Here is a 21,949-nt window from a genome sequence, read left to right as displayed (position 1 = left end):
GGAGGCGTTCCTCTTCCGGCTTTCACCGGAAATGGAAGAGTTCGTCGAGTGGGCGCCATCAACAACATGACGGCGTCTCTTCAAAAATGACATTTTCCTCTTTGTAATGTGTTTAATCACATTACAACACAAGTTGGCGTTGCCACCATAGGTATATACTTTTTAGAAACGCACAGTCACAGTTTCCGGGCTTGGACCGACCGTTTGGATTCATCACATTATTTCCACCTCTTTGAGCTGCAGGCGGCCGGTTTTGGTCCAGTACTTGTGGAGAGAGGTATGTAACTAATGTTACAGTTTCACTGTGCAGCTGGAAGTGTCACGTGTGTACACTAAAACATATGCAACGGCAGCTAAAACAAAAAAGATGATTTATCATAATTGATTGTTTGATTAATTGAGTCGTTAAATAGTAAGTACATTGTGAACGTGTCTATTCTTAGACCTTAAGGTGACCTCTTCAAATGTTATAACACAACAATGACAGGACAACAACAGTAAGAGTCAACAGACATGCTGGCCTCTTTATGAGGGATGCTTTGAGCTAAATGCTCACATTTACAGTGCTTTTATGTGATTATTAAGCAGGTATAGACAATCTATGCTAACATTGGCTAAATTGCCGTATACAGCAATTAGGTAATTTTGCAGTTATTTACTCATAAACCAAGCTCTTGGTGTTAGATGAAAATTCGAAGGACAAGTTAGTGGGCTTATGATTCAACTAATTAGTTTATAGTATCATTGTTTCAGCTATAATTACTGTAGTTTGGCTAAATCTTTATTTGAATACATTAATATGATTAATGATATCATCATGATCATAATAATGACTAAATGAATACCTGTCTGCTGCTCTAGTGCTTGTTCTGGGATGCAACTATCAAACCTGTAATATGGATATATTCATACATTTTAAAGTGATTCTGTCCATTCTATTTAAAATTTCAGACCACCCAGAGGTTTTCCCTGACCAGCTCCATATGTCTGAAGACTCAAGCAGTGATGAAGAATGGTATGAATCCACAAAAAGGCAGGGGCATGATGTACACCCAGAGCCATTGAAATGTTGGGAATGTGGCAAAAAATTCAGCAAAATAAAAACCTTGATGTTGCACTACAAAAGCCATAATATCAAAGCCACCTGCCACATCTGCAAGGTTACTTTCCGACGCCTGACGTCCCTTTCTATGCACCTGGATAATGCACACTTGCCACCCCTCTGCAGAAAGTGCAATCAGTATTTCAGTAACTCGTGGGAGTTGAACAAGCATGCAGAGACACAGTGCATCGGCTCTCCACTTCAAAAAGCTCTTTCTCTGATTTCTACACCCACATATCAGAGTCAGAACTGTGACAACTTTCCTATTGACAGGACTGCACAGCAAAACACAAAGTCAGTGCATCGTGACTCATTGTCCAAGTTGAGTTCTCAACAAAGAATTAAGATGAGGCCTGAGAGAGCTGCGACATCTGAAAACACGGTTGAGTATACAGTGAGTGAAGATGATAAAGATATTGACATGGAAAGTGAATCTGAGAAAGCAGATGACTCCTCAAGCACTGAATCTGATGACGAAGATAAGACACACGCTAAATCTTCAGGCTTGTGTCCAGATGATCCAGAATCAGACAGTGGCTCAAGTTCCTCTGATTCTTCAAGTGACTCCTCTTATAGTCCGCATTCTAAAAAAGACCCTGCAGCCCTTGCTAGTGTTAATAGTTCATTATGTGCTGAATGTGGAAGAGGGCCATTTCGGTCAATGAAGCTCCATTTGTTGCACTGTAGTGGTGTGCGGGTAAAATTTCAATGTTCAGTGTGCAAGAAGCTCTTTCTAACTGAGACATGTCTTAAGGAACACTACATGCCTTTGTATTCCTGTGAAATCTGTAGCCAAGTTTTCCCTCATGAGAACTCGTACCATTGCCACCAGTGTCCCAAGGGAACCAAATCACCTCTGGCCCTCTTTTGTTCAGAGTCGATGCCGCCAGCGTGTAACATATGCAAAAACTTTTTCACTTGCGAGAAAACTCTGTTAAACCATGTCACCATAGTTCACACGTCAGTGGTCAGCACCAAGGTGTGCATTATTACCAATCCATCCGCATTGACTGACACAAAGGTTTCACCAGGTGTCCTTGGCTCAGCAGTCCAGTTAGCCAACAGTTGTCCAATTGAGGTCAACCAGGTCATGAATGGAAAACTCTGTGTTGGTCAAACCTATGCAGGGTCTCTGTCCAGCCCTTCCCCTGTCTCCACCTCCTCCCACGCAGACGGACCGTGTGCCACTATATGCATGGCGTCCTCTGCTGCACCTGTTAGATCGGTGAAAGACGGCGCCCAAGGTCCAAAGAACCAGTCTTTAAGCCGTCATCCTGCATCTTTAATTGTCCTTCCTGGTGCCACCGACACAAGTCCAGCCCCTGCAGCCTCTGACCCCATCACTCCGCCAATGCCCTCGATTATGGCCTTGTTTGAGAACGACAGCCACGACGTGGCCATGATGAAACGTATGAACACAGGCTGGCGTTCCAAGACCCCTTACCCCTGCAGGCAGTGCGGTGCCATCTTACGGCAGCCCTCCTTCATCATCAGCCACCGCTACCTCCACAGAGGCCACCGCTCACACAAGTGCCAGTGTGGTCGAGCTTTCAAGCACCAGCTGCACCTGCTGCGGCATTGCGTTCGGCACGCGGAGACCGCAAGCTACATCTGTGTCAGCTGCGGGGAGACTTTCACAGGAGCCAAACTCTTTGCTGAGCACATGAGAGGCAAGTCACGGAAGAAATCCTTTTCTGGACGTACATGGAAACGTAAAGTTAAGAAAAAGTGCCGGATGCCCTTTACTTGTGACTGTGGACAACTTTTTTTTAGGCCTTCGGCTTACATATGGCACCAACTTAAAAACAGGACCAAAACTAAACAATTGAAGAAGCCCTTGAAATGACAAAGCTGACACATCCCTGGTTTCTACTTGGCTTTTAAGTACTTTTCTGTGTGCAGTGCACAACACTTTAAAACAAAGTGTTGAATCAAGAAGATTGTCGCTACAGTATTTTGTTTAATTTTGAATGCCAACATTTCACGCAAAATCACATTCAAACATTCAAATGCATTCATTCTTCATGTATTTTAATTATAAGAATGTCCTGGATGTTTGTTAACATGTTTTCACCTCGTGCAAATGACACATGATACAGATAAACAAGTTCCTCTTCTTTTCTTTTGACAACACACAAGTGTCCAAATTAATCCACATGGAACAATTTCCAGTATTGGATTAAATTAAGACATCAACACTCCAGTTTATCCTCCAGAGTAAGAGTTAATCCAGTTTTGCCATTTTTCTTCTCACAAAGTGCATTCTTAACAGTGAGGTTTGTATTCGATTCCTCTTGCTTTTCAGATTTGTTTTTACTCCAGCTGGTTCAAATGTTATGATGCTGTGAGACATTATAGAGGTCTTAGTATTTAGGTTGAAATAGCATGTCTGTTTTTGCAGTTGTTATATAATCTCCATGATTTCAATGTCAACTCTCCACAATATTATGTATTTCTTTTATTCACGTCCACTAGATGGGGCAATTGGGTTGCGCTCAGAAAACTCGCACCCAAGTGGCATTGTTCTCAGAGCAGGTGTAAAGATAATTGGTGCAGATAATTACAACCATATAAGTAAACATAAATATATGAGTTTGAGTTGTTATCTCTTATAAGACCAAGGATTTACAGTTTAAAATAAAGTTTTCTTCCCACAATACTTGAATTGAAGTTTAGTTTCTTCTCTTTTGAGCTTCAAAACACGTCATTGCGTTCACAATTCAATTGATGGGTTAGAGGAAAGCAGAACAATGAGGAATTATCAGAGTTTGCGAACAATCATCAATGAAAAAGAGGAGGAGAGTTTGTTTGTTATAAGACTGATTAAACTAACACTGTAAATAACTGCAACATGTATCAAATATAATTACATCTAAAAATATGTATCTTATTCCACAGGAATAAGGCACTGATGGAGTCCTTCAATGAAACCTTACAAATAGGATTTGGGTTCATTCTGTACTCTGGAGCCTTTGACGATGTGTATTACAAGCTTCTCCACGGTGCACGTTTGAGATTAATTCAGTTGTTTGTGCGCCCTCACAAATATATAACTGCTGGAAACACAACATATTTCTCAAAATGTGCTGTGTGATTCTCACACAGGGAGTGGAACTTATTGTATCCGTATGATATTACAGCCAAGAGTCATTGTGCAGTGCTCTGGGCCAGAAGATGAAATCTGTAGTAGGTATGCCAGTCCTTCAAGTGGTTCCGCATGTTAGGAGTCGAGAGCAGCTCCGGGTGTCTCACTCTCATGGAGACTGTAGATGAAAACACTGAAGACAATTATCTGTCTCAGTAACCAGTGTGTGTAGCCATGTCACCTGTAAAATATTTTAAAAAATCAACAACAAAAATGTATTATTCACGATTCCGCTTGGATACCACATCCTAGATAGATAGATAGATAGATAGATACTTTATTAATCCCCAAGGGGAAATTTGTTGTCATAGTAGTGCCCAACACTTTACAGACACCAAATGGAATAGACTAAATAAACTAAACACATAAAATAAAGTATAAGAACAGGGATGACAGATATATACAAAATAAAAAATTATATATATATATATAAAATATATATACACAATAGAATACAAATACCTGTGCAGTGTGTATTAAGGAAATTAAATTAAATGTAAACAATGTGCAAATTATGTCAAATATATATATATATATATATATATATATACACAATAGAATACAAATAACTGTGCAGTGTGTATTTAAGAACATTAATTTAAGTTTAAACCGAGTGTGCAAAGTGTGTAGTGTATATGAAGTGTAAATCAACATAAATGTAAATGTGAATGTGTACAGTGAAAGTGAAAATTAGTCCTGCACTGTGTTGTTAGCAGATCTGTGCAACGCCGCTGGCAGCCCGAAGTGTCGCTTACCTGATCTCTGGGCTGCGGTGACGGAGGACCTGAGACAGTAGCTCGGAGGTTTGATGGAAGCAGCGACTCAGCTCGTCCAGCTTCTGCTCCATGGAGAGGATTCGCTGCTCCAGCTCCCGATAGGAGTTATTCCAATTCGCACTGAGGTCGCACATGATCATCTGCATCTGTTGACATCATCCACACGAGGAGGTCACAAATGGGTCGACTGGACTCAAACTGTAGCCGGTCTAATATTAAGCAAGTCTAATATCATTACATTTGGTGCAGACACAGATTAATAATGAAGCTTTGGAGAGTCTCTGTCTATAACTGCCAGTGTTGCCAACTTAGAAACTGTGTCACTACATTTAGCAGGCCCTTTTGCAACCTAGTTTAAAAAAAAAGAAGCCAACAGCAACAAATCTGGTTTCTTTTTTTAGTCCTGTGCACTCTGGCTCGGCTGCATCCAGTCAGTAAGAGTGTGCAGCATATTTGGTTTACTGCACGGCAGTCAGACTAGCTAACTGATTGCAGTGGTTTGACATCTTACCAAGTCTGGAAAGACTAGGTTTGTTTTGACTATAAATCAATTAGGAAAATGCATTTTAAAGTGCACAAATTACACATTAGTGCCTCTCCCTGGGTAACGTCTTTATATCTTGGGTTTATACCACATGGAAAACTTTTCTGGGCCTGTGAATTCCTGACACAAATGACTCCTGAGACATTTTATGGAGATTCTTTATCAAGCATTTAATGTGTCTGAACACCTAGCAATAATCAGCAGATTGTAAAATAACAGTCTACGTAAGTAGTGAGTTTTTTTGTCATCTTTTTTTTGCATTAGCCTTTTTTTAGTGAAACATTCCGGTGACAGCTGTCATTTACCTTCGGGAGGTCCACCATCTCACTGACGTAATCTCTCAGCTTTTTTTGTTTGAGGCGTAAATGCCGAAATCTGTGCAAAAAAAAAAGAAGAAGCTTTGATGGATCTCAGTCATTTATTTTAAACATTTTCACTATTCCAAATGTTACAGAAAAGGGTTCAGTTCAAAGATATGTCATGTTCTAGTGCAAGACCCTTTACCACATTTATTTTTCTTAAAGAACCCAGTATGACACATAACTGTGTACAATTCAGGGTTTCAAGTGTCACTCTCGAAGATTTTCATTTAAATACAAAATTGCATGTTAGTGTCTAATTTCAGATCCAGCACAAGACTCCAGGCTCCTAAACTCAGCATGATTCCTTTGTTTTCACTTAAAGAGAAATTCTAAAACAACCAGGACTGAAATCTTAAGCATTGCCACTTTAAATGCTCTAATGAGTTTTGAAGTGCAGATCTGCAAATGGAGCGTTCTATTTTTGGATAAATAGTCCAGTCATTCTGGCATAAATACAGAAACTGTGATTTGTGGAGGAATACGCCGAGTATTCCACAAGTCAACATGCAGAAGTCACGCTGTGTTTGTTAAATAGCTATAAAACATTGCGAGACCGCTTTTGACATATAAAGGTGGAAAGGGGCTAAACGTCCTATCTGGGATGGATGAAACCATCAAAAAAGAAATACAGAAGCTAATATTGCAGCCAGTCTCTGGGGACATTAGAGCCACGTTCTCATGATGTTCTTCATCCTATCATGTGGAGGTGCCTCCTGCTCCAACTTTCCACACTGTATTTATTTATAGTGGCTCTCCCCGGTGTAAAGCAGGAAGTACAACCTCTCCACCCAGTGTAACACACACACACATAATCCTTTTGTCAGGGTAATGAAGCATACAATCACACTTCTGAACTTCCTGTATTGTGCTTGTTCTTAGAAGCATGGGCTCAATAACAAAGAGACACACCTCAAATATAAAAAGATGTCATATTTATAAAGAACATGGCTCCAGTGTGCTTTAAGTAGACGTTTGCCAGCGTGTCTCAGATCTTTTCCTTGAATTCGCACACATGCCTCGCCCACAGAAAAATCGTAATTAGCTATTAAAAACTGTGACTCTGCGGCTAAGCATGTTGACACTAAGTTAACGAGCTGTAAAACACACATGTAAGGCCACCACCAACATGCATCCCTTGCCCAGACACACACACACACACACACAGACAGACATCCTGCCTGACGCCACCATTTTGTGATAACAGTAACTCACACTCTGATGGCTTCCAGAAGGCATCTCTGGTGTCTTCGGTGCTCACCGCGGTTGCCCTTTGTCAGGTTTGTGCGGTGCAGAAGCCAGCATTCCCTGAGCACATTAGCAGCAGCATGCCGGATCTGGGGACGAGACAGACACATTAAAACCAAGCGATCAAACCACGGAGGTTGCAGGAGCAGCATGATAAGACCATCAAGATACCACAGAGCTTATCATGTTTCTTGGACAACAATCTGCTTCATGTCAATCATTTTTGCAAAGGGAGTAAAAGTGTGAGTAATCTGATTGAATCCAGACAGTCTCGTGTGCTGAACAAATTATCTCTATGATGCCGATTTGAGATGAAAGTATAATTATCAGGTTTTAAATATCGTAGATGTTAATATACAAGAATCTGAACAGGCCACACGGACTCTAAAGGAGGGATTGAAGTTCTCCGGTATCACCATTGCACCTTTCTCTTTGATTCTATTCATGTCTGTTTGGCTTCCTGCACAAATCACCGTTAGTGCCCGCTGATGATGTCACCCTGGCCCTGTTGTGAGGGTTATTAATAGAGGCTGTCAGTGTCTGCATCCAGATGTCTTCCCTTGTTCCCATTAGTGTAAATCTGGACTGCACCAGATAGCTCAGAAGGACACACGCACACACACACACACACACACACACACACACACACACACACAGACAGACTTGAGAAACCACAAGCAAGGCATAAAGATGCAGCAAGTGACAGGATGCAGCCACCGGGAGAAAGGAAATGGTTGCATCCTCCAAAGCAGTGCACCTACCGCTGACACTGCTGGAAAGAGGCTGGAGCACAAACTGACTCTAATAAACTAGGAACTCTATCCATTACTACATGTTTATGTATAGTCCCGAGACACTTTTCTGGCTTCAACGATTAAATGAATCATGAACAATTTTTCCTTACAAGCGTTTGTTCATCAAACACCTCCTTCTTCCTATCATTAAGCAAACACTTGAATCCTGTCCAAGCCTACAAACAAAACCCTCTGGAAGCCACTTCCACACACGCTCAAACACATGTACGTAAACCCAACCAGTTTCCTGCCCTTCGGTGAACCGTCCTGAACTGACACAAGTGTCTTTCCTGACAGAGATCAGATGATTTCCTCTGTTTGACGCCTACAAATGCTATCAAGAGGTTGGCTTCTCCCTCCATTTTTCCCCACACTATCCTCTCCTGTGGCGTCTCTTATTTAAGGAACAATAAATAAATTCTATTAAGACTCGAAAACCAAAACATGCCACTCAGAAAGTCGTGACGCTTACAACCCGGACTGCTTTTTCTGCGTCGTTCTTCTTATTTGTCTTGTTACAGTGCAATAAACTCCGGTGGAAGGGAAGGGCAGTTATCTGTTTACTAAATGGTTATATTTGATGATTATTAGATCAATATTCTCACATAAATAAGGGCCTTTGTTTTCAAGTTCTACAGTTCCTGTAGTGAACCTTCAAGAATAAAAATGACACTTTTTTGCAGCAGTTACATTGGACATTTTGATTTAGATCTGTTTGTCGTCAAAGTTTGTACGATGTTCCTACAGATGTCATTGGGTTTATTTTGTCACATGACGCTACACCTATGTTACATTTTATAGGTAAAGAGTCATCTCCCAGATGTTAAGCTTTTATAGTAATGTGTTAATATTTGGATGTAAAGACTATTAAATATATTTTTTAATTCTGCTTCATGTTATAGTGGTTTTACATGGTTTTGACTCTTTCTATATACGGAAAACATATTTTAACATAACTGCCAAGCATTTTCCAAAGCATACTAATGTGTTTGATCGAGTTATGTTATTGTCGTCTGGCATTGCAGAACAGACTTTTCTCATCATTCTGCACTACCACACAATGTTCCAGTGACTTTGACAACAATAAACACAGACGTGCTGTTCATTGAGATAGATTACTTAACTTAAACAAGTTCCAAGTTTCTGCTGGCTGGTTTTCATACAAAAATTAATGTGAAGGTTCATTCCAAAATCTACAACTTTTCAGCCGGTTCTGAAACAGAGTTTGCAGTAATGTAAAGTATGCATGATTTGTAGTAAATGGGCCGAAACAGCCCAAAAAATACTGGTATCTTCTTTGAAGTAATACTTGTAGACAGACAAAGCCTTTCAGAGGATAAGAAACAGCAGAATCAAGTGAAAATGGCCATGTGTGTACATCCAAAAGTTACACTTGTGATGAAGAAACTGCTGCAGAGAATGAATCACAAATCGGTGAGTGGCCATCTTCTTCCTTTTCGATATATATTGCAGTGTTTTCATAACGTAAACTTATTAACATTATAATATATTTTTTACTTTTTGCTCTTACCCTTTTAGAGATCTGGATGTCCAGCATGAAGAAGTGCACATGTTTCTCTCCTTTGTTCAACGCCAGCGTCTTGGTAACAACTGCCACCAGCATGGCGGTGCAGGCTACACCCTAGAACCCAACACACACACACACACACACAAACACACACATGGACATCAGTTCTGTTTCTCAATAATCACGTAAAATTGATCCTGTATACTGTAGCGACATCAACAAGGTAGAACTCAAGAGAAACTTGTTACAGTCTTGTGTGTTTCCTCCATCATTCCCCTCCTGGGAAAGAACTTCTTCAGAAATCTGAATGTTGATCTTCATACCTCATATGGTTTTGTCCAATAAATCAAAGTTATATTTACACAGAGAGTTCAATGGTTAAACACAGGCCTGTGTGGCACCGCTATAGTGCTGGTTTCCTCTGAGAATAGCTGTGTGCTATTGCTGGACAGGGAACTACAAAATGGTTGTTAGGATTCAAAAAGGCCGCAGAGCAAATCACGTCTACATAAAGTCACAAAAACTGACACTTGATGGGAAACGCAGAGCAATCACCATGCTGATTTCATCCCCACCACTGGTAGTGATAAAAAGTCTTTACCTGTTTTCCTCTTTTCAGCTTGCGTTAGAAAGAGAGAGAGAGAGAGAAAAAAGGAGAGAGCAAGATCAAGTATGAGCATAAGAAAATAATTTTTTTAAAGATATATATATATATATCTTTCACTCCAATATCCACAGAACATCTATAATTACACAGTCTGGGAAACCTGGGAGGGACAAAGAATTTCCTTGGATCCATCCACACACAGTGATGGGATGCTAACAGCGTTGTCAACCCCTGAACACAGCTGCAAATTGAGTTATTGCTGTCGAGCAGAAATGCTGAACATATAGGTGCTCAGCCATATTACAGGTGTGAGATCCTAGTGACTGGCTCCAGTAACTACCCTGAGGCACAGGTTGGCACACCCTCCTGTTGTAGTGGTGCCAAAGTCAATAAACCACCTAAAAATGGATATGGTGGAAAGTTTCCCCCTTATTAGGATGGAAGCTTATAAAAACAAGGGAGATGGAGAATGAGAGAGAGGTAAAAGATTGTTTTCCACTCTGTCAGAGAAGTGTCTGAAGCCGGCTCGTGCCCACATCCAGAGCTCTTATCTGCTTGAACCAGAATTTAGTGCAGCGGAGGTGAGGCAGCAAACCATAATCTATTCCCTATTCAAACACACAGCCACTCCTCAGTGACTTATTGTTTATATTACATTACTGTAACTCTTTGTGTTTTATCTCAAGTATCATTCCACCATTCCTTCAACCCTCCATCTCTATCTCGGACACTCCCTTCCACTTGTATTTCATTCTTCTCCTTGCCACGCCTCTGCATGCCCATAAAAACACATCATCTTGCTGTAATTTAAAACAAAATGCACTTTTTTTTTGCTTTCATTTGCTCCTATTATTTTTGACTTAATTTGATGCTTTCTATTCTTTTTCTCTGGGATACTTTTTTTGTTTCATTTACTTTCAAGGTATGACAAGAGAGAAGAGTCAGTGAATCCAGCCAAACAATGACATCATGCTCCATGCAGATGTTTTATGGCGACTGCATGCTGACAGCTTCCCCCCTCAGACTTTGTGTGTGAATGCCTGGTACCAACATGGTCCTGCATGAGCACCAGCCATTCATTCAGTTACAGCCGTGATCTAAATCTTACACACTCAAAGGAAGGGAGGCATGCAGGTCTGCCAGCACCGATAGGGTGTGCAGCTTGGCAATAAGGGCCATTTATATTCAAGATAGAGGCTGGAATAGGACACAAAAGGCACAGGAGAGAAGTAAACTAAGCTGAACTGACTCAATATGAAATGGGAAAGCTGAATAGGAAAATGGGGGAAGAGCTTCTGCAATGGAACAACAGAAACGGAAGGGAATAAAACAAACCAGAGAGGATGATATGGAACATAATAGAAGACAATAAAATAGAAAGAAACTAGGACATATTATATTGGGGAAGAATGGATAGAGAGATTTAAATAGAACCAAATAGAACAGACGAACGGAGCAGCAATAACAGAAACTGAATAAAAGTGAAAGTAAGGAAGAAATGGACATCTACAGAAACAGGACAAAATGGAGTGAAAATGAGAAGGACAGCAAAAGAACATCTTGTTTTGTGCCTTTGGAAGCAGAAAAATAAGAGCTGGTTTGTTTAGGAACACATACAGAAGTGAAACAAAGATAAGACATGTTTATTATTTTGTGTAGAAACAACTACTGCTGTTGTAGGCCAACGATATACCTCAATGAGCACACAGTTTGTTGGAGCACTTGCAATATTCTTTTTTTTAAAAACGTTTATATTTCCTAATTAATTTCAAATGAGCGTGACATTTCCTGAAACAATACACGATCAAATAAAAATGCCTCACAAGCAACCCGACATAGTTACCATGACTCCAGTGAAGAGACACACCGCTTTGCCACAGCTGGTGTGGGGCGCCACGTCCCCGTAGCCCACAGTGAGGAAGGTGATGGCGATGAGCCACATAGCCGTGTCCATGTTGCCGGTCGCTGCTCGGGTCTGCCTGCATGGCGGAGAAAGCATGGAGTGAGACGGTGTCGTAACAAAACCTGTGGATTATTATGGGCTGTAGTTCTCTGGCCATAGTACAATTTTGCATCAGCTCAACAATGGTTAATTTAAACATTTATGCATACATAACTATGTTTACTTAAACGTAACCATTTTTAATCAGATGCCAGTAACATTTTCCCGAAGTTTCCTAAAATGTAATAATTATGTTTTGTCAAGAAAATAGAGACACGGTGAGACAGTTATTTAAGTACAGATAGTAGTTTATGAATAATTGTTGATTTCCAGATGTATTGCTGTGAAAGGCCTGCTCTATTTAACTCAACTTCTAATAAACAGTTTATGGACAAAAGAAACAGATGGAAATATTAAATTAAATTCCTGAAAAATCAACAGTCATGCTCGTTGCAAGACAACATTTCCCACTCTGGCCCAATATTGCCAAAAATATCAAAGTGATAACTACAACAAACAGTATGAAGGCAGAGAAATGTATATAATTCCATTGTCTATATTTGATATCTCCACCCTGTCAAGATGTTGGATGCTTGTCTATTGTCTATTGTTGTTTAACTGTCCTACTGTGCACTTGCTTTAAGAATCATTTTATAACACTACTAAAAATAAGAAAATATTTGGAAGTGTACAAATCGATTAATTCCTGATCCATTTCTTCATAATTTGTATCTAATTACATCGTTTTTTCCAGCAGTCGCATGTAACTTCATGTTGTAGATACAGTAATAAATGAAACATTTCCTGAACATGACGTATCTTCTGAGTTTGATAAAGGTGTGGTCTGTTAATCAAACCGTGTTATCAGTGTGGATGCAAGTGGCTTCCAGTGTAAACTTATAAAACATTACAACGCACAAAGTCCAATGTACACTTTGCTAAAACCACACAAAGGAGTCATGCAGTGTGTGAATGTTCATCTGTTCATCAACGTGGCTGTTCATAACAGTTCTGTGGTAAAAGGGTTGGTGGTCTTATCAGCTAACAATCATAAGTTATTTTATTACTTTTGACAAATAAAAACATACAATATATGTCAAACTGAGAGCGAAACCTTCCCATTAGGGTTCAAATGACCTCATCCTGTTCAAACAGGCAAACAGACTGCGGAAGGATACATGTGACGTTTAGTTGGCTGCACGCTAAGAAGCAATTTGTTACAAGTAACGACATAGAATTCGATGATTAGTAAATAGGTTATTGAAGTCAAATTGACCATCAAGTTTTGAGCAGGAATGTTTAAACTGCCAAACGTGAAGGTATTTTAATGTACAAGGAATACAGTAGAGGTGGGGTGAAACGAACAGACAGCGTGTGTGTGTGTGTGTGTGTGTGTGTTACTTTCATATCAGAAAGTATTAGTGAAATAAATCATAAAACAGTATTTATTGGCGCAGTACGATTTACTTTGTAAATCATTGCTTACTGAATATAATGAGAAGTACAATTCAGAAACATTGTTGTCAATTCTTTCAGATACCAAGATTTGAAAAGCTCTATTTAGCGCAAAAGCCTCCGATAACTGAAATCCATTGTCCAAAATCTTCCATTGAAATAGAAATAAAAACTCAGTTTTCTTTTAATTAACAGCTGCAAATCATATCAGTTTGTGAATTCAATTATATTTCAGGATACATTGTTAATTGAAGGCTTTCCCATTGAAAGAAAATCATATTTTTGATGTACCGCTAATTAAACCTCCAGGGTCAGTGCAAGTGTTTTTGTTTCTTCTTTTTGCAAAAATAATAGTACTCACTATAATGTTTAGTATGCACAGAGAACATACGTCATGCCAGTTTTTTTGCGAGTATTCTGACTTGTAACTTGACACACACTCTCTTCCCTACCTCTCACACAGAGTCAGCATCCAGGACGCAGTCAGCCAGAAGAGGAGGATGAAGGCCAGCAGTGTGCGCGCCGGGTATTTGTTCATCAGTATCTTGAGCACGAAGCGGAAACTGAAGTTGATGTTGTTGAGCGAGCCGATGCTCCTGTAGGAGGCGCTCAGCAGCACTTTGCTGTGCAGCAGGATGGCTCTGTGCACCAAGTACAAGCGAAGGAACATCAGCACAGACAACAGCAGCTCCATGTCCATCAGGGCCTCGTCGTGGTGGTTGGAAATACAGAGCGGAGCTGGGGAAGAGGAGTTGGCATGGAGGCCCACCTCCCAGTATGTGCCGACAGGATGGATGACACAGACCAGCAGCTCCAGAGTGATCACGAGAACCCTGTGGCTGCTCATGGCAATACGCCAGTCCACCTGTTTGTGGTCAATGACAAACAGCTGAAAGATGGAGGAGGACAGTATAGAGACAGAGAGGGAGAGAAAAAAACAATAAGTGCTGATGGAAAACAGTGCAAATACAATAACGTCTTTATGTTAACAATCCTTGAAACTTGAGTACATAACATTTGATATGTTGTCACTGGCTCCAGTCTCACCTCTTATTTTCTGATGACACTATTTGATGACAGTATCGAAGTATACATGTTGTTACAAAAGACCCAATGCTATGTTTTCACTGAGTCACACCACAACTAATCTCATTATATCTGGCATGCTGGGATATGCATATTTGTGTTTTGCATCTTTAAAATAAAGATAAGATAAACCAAATGCAAATATGCAGTTCTCAACAATACATCACATACGTAAAGGTTTGTAATAAGGGAAATGTCTTTAAAGCCTCTAAAGATGGAACCCCAGATATCCAAGAGAACTGTCTGCTGATTTACATCAGTAGTTCACATGTAAGGCAGTGGGAACGTGTCCATCCCCTCAAGAGGTATCTTTACCTATGAGAGAGTAGAGTGAAGGTTCACTTCTCTCAATGCTCCACTGGTTTGAAGCATCTTGATATTTATGGCTTGACTTAGTTTGACACACAATATTTTAAGCTACACCAGGAATTGTTGAACCCTGCCTGTGTAATAGTCTCCACCCTTAGCCTGTCCTTCCTTATCTCCTCTTCGCACTTGCACATAACCCGCTAGTATCAGACACACATGACTTGCAACCACACTGAAAACACTGTATGTGAGAGTATAAACCCAGCAGACCTTTCTGCACTCGTTCGTACTGCACTTTATTGACTATGCACGCTGTGAGTGTGCGCGAGGGAAAATGAAAGGTTGTTTACTGTTTCATTTCAACCAAATCCCTTTGTGTAAACTGAAATCAAACACAAAGGCAGCAAGCCTGGAAAAATAGCACAGCTACAATATATGCATGCCTGAGGTTTTCATACGGGTCTTTTTTTACGTTCATAACACAGATAATCAGTGTTGAGGCTATCGTCAGTGGACCAAGAACTCCTTTTAAAACGCACAGGTATGTTGAACAAAGTATCGCTCCAGCCAGGCTAATTAGGAACAAACATTTACTGGTATAAAAAGTGGTGCACAAAATATGGCACGCCCCTTAATAAGAAACGACAATGCACCCTCGCATACAAACGGTCAGGCTTCCACTCGCAGCATCACAATGAGGGTGACCAAACTCACCCTGATGTCCTTATGATGGAAAAGTATGATGAGTATCAGGAGACACCCAGTGGACAGGCTGATGGAGCAGTTGATGATTAAGGCAATGTTTGAGCCCTGGGAAGGAAAGGGAGATAAGGCATAAATATTTGAATTTTTTCCATTTATGTTTTATGAAAACTCTAATGCTCACTGTGTTGATGACAGGGGTGGAAAGAGTAGAGGTACTCATTATATCTTACGAGGCAAGGTTTGATTGAACATTCAAAGCACATTACTTAAATATGAGCTCAAAACAGACAGTGGCTTTGTGGCAAAAGGATCTTGCAGGTCAACTTGTTCCTGGAGGAGTACATTATGTACTCACAAATTACATAGTTAAAACGCAAACAAGGACATGTACAAAATTAAAAGAAAAAATATCAGTCTTAAAATTATAACTACACATTAGGCCATGATGAGAAAACCATGGCTTCGCTCTTTGTTTTCTCACAATTTGGACAGTGTGTGCAGACCAACCAATATGAATGTGTGCCTTTATTTCAGACTGAACTAGTACAAACATCTGTGGCATATCAAAACTACACTGTGGTGCCGAATTGATTAGTTAATTAACCAATTAACCGAACAACAGAAAATCAATCACCAACTGCTGCTTTTCACTGTGAATTAAACACTCTTTGGTTTTGGTCAGTTGGCCAGGCTAAACGGTCTTGAATGAATTAAAAAAAATAATTAACCACTTAATGATCATCAATAATGAAAATAATTATTAGATGCAGCCCTTAGGGAGGATCAAACATCAAGTATTCATCACACGCATGTGGTACAATACATATAACAAATGTACTTTTCAGTACGTCACTTTAAGTTCAGTGTGCTTTTCACAATGATTCTCCAATCCGTAATGTTGTTAAACGTGTGCTGGCCATCTCTTCTTTGTAATAAAGGTTTGGTGCGAGATTTCCTGTCCATGTAACAACATTTAGAATATACTGCTGATTGTGTTATAACAGCACGACTGATGGCTACTCTGTGATCCTTGCCTTTCCAAATGGAACATCATTAGAAATATAACGCCTAACGACGTTGGCCTAATGAAAGTGAAATGACTGATCCTGTAATGTACTGCAAAAGAGGTACATAAAAAGTCACTTAATTATAGAAAATAGAGCGCTTGTAATTACATTTTCCGAGAGACACAGATGAATTAAGAACTACAAGCATATGTCTTCTGCTATGCCACCTTTGTCTCAGCACCAAACCTTTCATTCATGCATCTGTGCAACTGATACGTCAATGGGAGTGTTTCACGGAAAGTGCAGTTTAATGTGGTTTACGGATAAAAAGATAATTACAAACTTTCAAACTTGAGGAAACTTGAGCGTGTAGTTGGTATGGTGTGACGTCCGTTGGCAAGGTAAGCCGTTTTCCACAGTTTCTCCCGTAGCATCCACATCACGTCTGTATTTCGTCCGGGGCTAATTAGAAGACCCCACAAAAGCTCAACATTTCCATAACAAAGAGTTCAACAACATGTTTCTTGCTGAGTTTCTAAAATTGTTTTTGTAACGTTTTCATGCTGGAAACATTTCAAGCCTGATGAACCTAATCTGGGTTAAACTTAACACGGATTGTTTCTTGTAGTCTTGGACGTTGAGCCGCAACGATAAAACACTGAATCCAGTGCAAAATATGGTGGTCTAGTTTGTATATACTGTAATAAATAAATACTCGCCAAAGAAATACTACAAACATATGACTTACGTTTTCTAATTTGGTTTGTTAGTCGGTGTAGTTTTGTGAGGAATCGTGTAGATTCTTGTGCTGTAGGTCACATGTGGAACTACACGCATCCTGAAATAAACTTGAGGAAAGAAATAATATCCTACAAGAATATTATACTGACAGAGTGGGACAGTCATGGGAAAGGAGATATCACAGCGGGTAAAACATTTGGAGGTTTTGTTAATACCAACAAAAAAACTGCACACGGTGATCTCACCTATCAAGCTACCTGGTGACTATGGCTCGACATAATCACTGCTGGGGGACACCGTGGACATTTTGGAAATATTACAGTAAGAGTGAGTAAGTCAAACAATGTAACAGAAAAATGTTTAAGCGAAATGTTAGTGAAATCAGGAAACTGATGAACAAGCTGCAGGAGCAAAACCCTGCAGATCACTTGCCCTCTGAGGTCACCTGGGAGTAGGATGCCACTCCACTGCTCCCTGAAAAACAGGTTTTCCATCCTTGTCCATGGGACTCTTAGGACTGCTGGTTTTCTTTCTTACTGGCCAGCTGCAGTGTCTCCCCGCCCCCCCCCCCCCCACAGATTTAATTGAGAACTGCTGCCCGACAGTCATAATATAGTCATGCAGCAGGACAAGGTTCAAGACCCAACCGGGTTGTATTACCACAAATCACCATAACAGCTCATTTTGATAATATCTCTTTTTCACAGAAGACATGTTGACTTGTCACTGTAAGAAAAGCACAGGTGTACGTCATGAAATGGATGGTGGCTGAATTCCATTCAGATGCTTTGATTTTAGGCCCCTGGTATCCTGCATGCTGGCTCAGTGTCACCTGTGCTTTTACCACTGTGACCAGTCAAAATGTCTGCTGTGATAAAGGCCTATTCCTCCTTGTGGTTGATCAGCGTAACAACACAGATGACATACACATGTGGATGCGATCTGGGCCACTTTTGGTAGTCACAGTTCAGCTCTAGCTATGGCAACAGCAACTTTTGGCTGGTTTTATGTTGCAAACCCGTTTTTGGTTGTTTCACCTGGTTGCTCATGGGCCAATGTCAGTTTTCCTGTGACATGGCGACGTGTTGTATGCTGGTTAGGAGGAGAGTTTTGTCTTATTTGCATGTGGGCCATATATGTCAATGGATCACATTGCAGCATCCAACTGTCATTTTATAGAAGTATCTTCATGTTAATGCTAAATACTTTTCATATTCACCAGAAATATTACTATATTGCTATGTTGGTGCCCCTGTAGTTATAGTCAAATTTGCATCATAATATAAGTCAAAAAAGAAATCTGTCAAATAAAAATAAAAGAATCCTGAAAACATTTTGGGGGGTTTGTTTTGCTGAATCATTTTTAGGTATAATTGCATGGCTTTAGTCCAGGCAGAAGACATTTACATTTTATAGCTGTATATTAATGAGTCGTAGCTCATACATTGGCACTTTTAATTCACCAGATGTTGCTTTAAAACAGCAAAACAATCAACATTTAAAGTCCTAACAGGAGAAAGCAGGCGTGAAGTAGCTGAAAAGAGGATTAAATCGCTTAAAAGAGAAAAGTGATGTGCAGAGTCAGAAAATTATCCAAGCAATCGATACAAAACAAAAACATGTTGAGCTGCCAGTCAGTTTGTATATTAAACAAACATTGTGACATTTACTAAGAATTTCCCAGCTAAGAGAGCCTATCAAAGTACATTTACAACAATGGTAGCCGTACGCTTGTTGTGATTGTGTAAGCTGTAATATTGTATTAGTGCTCGGAGAGCTGGTAAAGCAATGTGTTGTTTGTGAGAAAATCAAATAAATCGTATTAACTTAAGATGTCAGATATTTCTGATTGAATCAGAAATGATTGATGTCAAACTTGGTTTTGCCAATAACTTTTGGCCTGCAAACCGTCTGTTATACAATCACTCATGGCTGAGAACCAGAGTGAATAGCACCAAAGTTATTCAAGCCTCTGTTCAACAATAATTTACAATAATTTACTTAAAATACTGGACATCATGCTCCGATTTTTAGCCTCGATATGTGGAAATGGCATGGGTTGTAAAGTCATTCCAGGAAAGTTGTCAAGGAGTTGCAGAAAAGAGGATAGAGAGTTGCAACCAAGTCAAACTGCACCCTCCTGGTTCTAGCACAGCAACTCAAGACAGAGACTTTTAGACTGCATGCAAACACTCTAATTACACACTAACTGATGTGGAAAGATAGCAAGTACTGGGAGCAATCTTGCTGGAGCGGAATGTGGAAAAATGTTCCATAAATAGCCTTATTTTTCATGCATAATCATGAAAAGGTAAGCTTAAACTATAACTTTGTGGAATGACATTAGCTTAGATATGCCTAAGTGGGCAGATCTAAAATAGCCTGCAGTATATGACTTTGCGTACTCTGTATTTTGTAGATTAGACCACAGTATGAGACCCAAAGTCATGTCAGTCCACAGGTGAGGAAGATGTCAGCTCACACTCATGAGGTAACATTTAGAGACAAATGCTGCTGAAAGTGGTGATATAAGCTATTTAGTTAAATCAGCAATGCAGCCTCTCCAAAATAATATGCTTTATCAGTGTCGAAGAACACTTTTCCAGTGCATCAGCATTTCCATGGTACAGAAGCTGGTGCCTGTTGTTAGGAATCGACAGGCAACACCTGTTCTTGGTTCGTATTAGAATTGTAATGTCATATCTGTGCCAACAGTGTTACAGGCCCAACTCTACATAATTCCATAGGTTCCTCAGAAGATTGCAGCTGATGTGAGTTAGAAATCTCTGGGGTCTCTGACACTGTAATCAATCACTGGCTTTACAGCATGGAGGTGGTTTGATGTTTTTTGCAGCGTGCATGATAACTATTTTCCACATGTGGAACTGGGGTGCGCTGTAGGAAGTCAGGGGGAGTTAATAATTTGTTGATTGTGTGGCCTGCATTGTTATCCACTGAGATCTGCAAGTTAATGTCATGAGGCTGTGCTACCAAAGAGTGTCTGGAAATGGACTAACTAATCAGTAGGTCAGGGGGGTTCAAAGCCCAGGTTTTGCTGCATGAGGCTGTGTGCTGTTTTGCTGCATGAGGCTGTGTGCTAATAAAGACTGTTGTCATGACAACAACAATGGAGCAACTTGTGTCATGGTGGTTTTCTGGATAAGTTATGATCAATTTTGTTTCCTGAAATATGGAACGAATGAAAGATATCATGGATTGTATCAATTGGTTTGTATCAGTTTTATAACTAGAACTAGTTTGAACAGCTGTAAGAAGAGTTGAGATGTAAACACGCAGCAGCAGGCGGGTTGTGAACAACTTTATGTCCACACATGCATGATGCTGAAGAACGCAAGACATTGATCATTTTGTTCATCGTGTTACGATTTGATGATGCCTTCAACAGCCAACACCGAGGTGTCTCGACCAGCTGCCAACACAAAGTCGATGTGTGTGTTCTAACTAACCGTGCAGATGCAGATGGACGCTCTCGTGTAAAAGTGCGATGTAGCTCACGTGTGAGACTCTTGCAGTGGAAACCGAGATGGTTAACTTGCTAACCATTGACACTTGATCGTAAAGCTATAGCTTTACGATCAAGTGTCAACAGAAACTAAACATTTCTAATCGGATTATTCGATTATGCAGTCAAGTTGTACACATGTTGAAGTCAAAGACAATTAAGTGTGTAAAAACCTACCGCTTTATAAACGAAGGGACATATCTCGGAGTGGATTATCATGAGCAGTATCCCGAGCAGAGCAGTCCCCAAAGACAGCGCACAAAGACGCTTTCTATCCTCTAATAAAAACTTTCTGTCTCGCAGTCTGTGGAGTTCGTCTCCCTCCATGTGAGCCGTCCGCTTCCCCGGCATCGACAGCGGCACGGACACTTCTGCCGAGTCCCCTCCGTTTCGGCTGATCGAGCCATCGCAATGTACACAATTCACTTTGGAGTCGGCGTGCGGGCTGCGGTTCGTCATCTCCATCTCCAGAGCGCACGCGACACGGCCGCCCGTCCCTCTCTCCCCGTCGTCGCAGTCCGTAGCTCCGTGCTGTGCCTGTCCGGTCTCCCCTTTGCTTTCCTCCCGAGTTGGGGAGGGCATAGTCCGATGGGCGCACTGTGTACCAGGCCCTTCTCTCGTTCGTCGCTCATCGAAGTATAGCGTGTTTTAACCAAAGCACTTGGCTTCTAACACACCCTCACCTCCACACGACCAACCCGCGCGGCGTGGTTACGCGCACTGATGCCATTTGCACACTGCAGTGAGTGATGTAGGATACTCCTGGATACTGAGTGTGTGTGTCAGTCTGACCCAAACGAATTACGCGCGTGTGTGTGTGTGTGTGTGTGTGTGTGTGTGTGTGTGTGTGTGTGTGTTACACGATGCTCTCTCAGAGAAGTAGACCAGAAATTATTTTAGAAAAGACGTCACAAGATAGAAATCACTATTTTTCCAGGGGAAAAAAAACATAATCGTATCAATCTTTTTCTTAGCAAAAATAAGAATGCCTATAAAAAACTCCAAGGAGCCTTATTTTACATGTTTCTGTTTCTATTTATTGATAACGCGCTGTTACAGTGGCGAGCACGAGTTCATC

The 21,949-nt window shown here is 40.6% G+C and overlaps 2 protein-coding genes across 4 annotated transcripts; one reads left to right on the top strand and one right to left on the bottom strand.

Moving 5' to 3' along the window:
- Positions 1-9: 9 nt before the first annotated feature.
- Positions 10-5,066, top strand: si:dkey-79d12.4 (zinc finger protein 70). Of its 3 annotated transcripts, none has more exons than XM_034553028.1 (3): positions 10-277; positions 952-1,015; positions 2,230-3,767. In XM_034553028.1, the coding sequence occupies exons 2-3, from the start codon at positions 1,006-1,008 to the stop codon at positions 2,946-2,948; spliced, it is 729 nt and encodes a 242-aa protein (XP_034408919.1). In that variant the 5' UTR covers positions 10-277; positions 952-1,005; the 3' UTR covers positions 2,949-3,767. The 3 variants fall into 3 exon arrangements, 2 of the variants coding, with proteins under 2 accessions (XP_034408919.1, XP_034408917.1); XR_004611197.1 differs by lacking the exon at positions 2,230-3,767 and adding an exon at positions 4,961-5,066 and having other exon boundaries at positions 13-277; XM_034553026.1 differs by having other exon boundaries at positions 952-3,767.
- kcnn4 (potassium intermediate/small conductance calcium-activated channel, subfamily N, member 4) lies at positions 3,848-21,684 on the bottom strand. Its single transcript, XM_034553029.1, has 9 exons — positions 21,049-21,684; positions 15,610-15,705; positions 13,953-14,389; positions 11,947-12,082; positions 9,500-9,610; positions 7,142-7,263; positions 5,873-5,942; positions 5,003-5,169; positions 3,848-4,428 (listed from the first exon to the last, which is right to left on the bottom strand). The coding sequence occupies exons 1-9, from the start codon at positions 21,451-21,453 to the stop codon at positions 4,425-4,427; spliced, it is 1,548 nt and encodes a 515-aa protein (XP_034408920.1). The 5' UTR covers positions 21,454-21,684; the 3' UTR covers positions 3,848-4,424.
- Between the last annotated feature and the right edge of the window lie 265 nt (positions 21,685-21,949).

This window comes from Cyclopterus lumpus, chromosome 16 (genome assembly GCF_009769545.1).
Source record: "Cyclopterus lumpus isolate fCycLum1 chromosome 16, fCycLum1.pri, whole genome shotgun sequence".
Taxonomy (NCBI): Eukaryota; Metazoa; Chordata; class Actinopteri; order Perciformes; family Cyclopteridae; genus Cyclopterus; species Cyclopterus lumpus.
Note: the sequence above shows the minus strand (reverse complement) of the source record. Positions and strands in the feature narration are given on the sequence as shown.

Bases quoted from the DNA above. Each gene is read 5' to 3' on its own strand.
- si:dkey-79d12.4 (XM_034553026.1), top strand. From the start codon at position 984: ATGTCTGAAGACTCAAGCAGTGATGAAGAATGGTATGAATCCACAAAA.
- kcnn4 (XM_034553029.1), bottom strand. From the start codon at position 21,453: ATGCCCTCCCCAACTCGGGAGGAAAGCAAAGGGGAGACCGGACAGGCA. The intron at 14,390-15,609 runs GTGAGTTTGGTC...TCCATCTTTCAG, and splicing joins TCCATCATAAGGACATCAGG to CTGTTTGTCATTGACCACAA. The intron at 7,264-9,499 runs GTAAGAGCAAAA...TCTCGTCCCCAG, and splicing joins ACATCCAGATCTCTAAAAGG to ATCCGGCATGCTGCTGCTAA.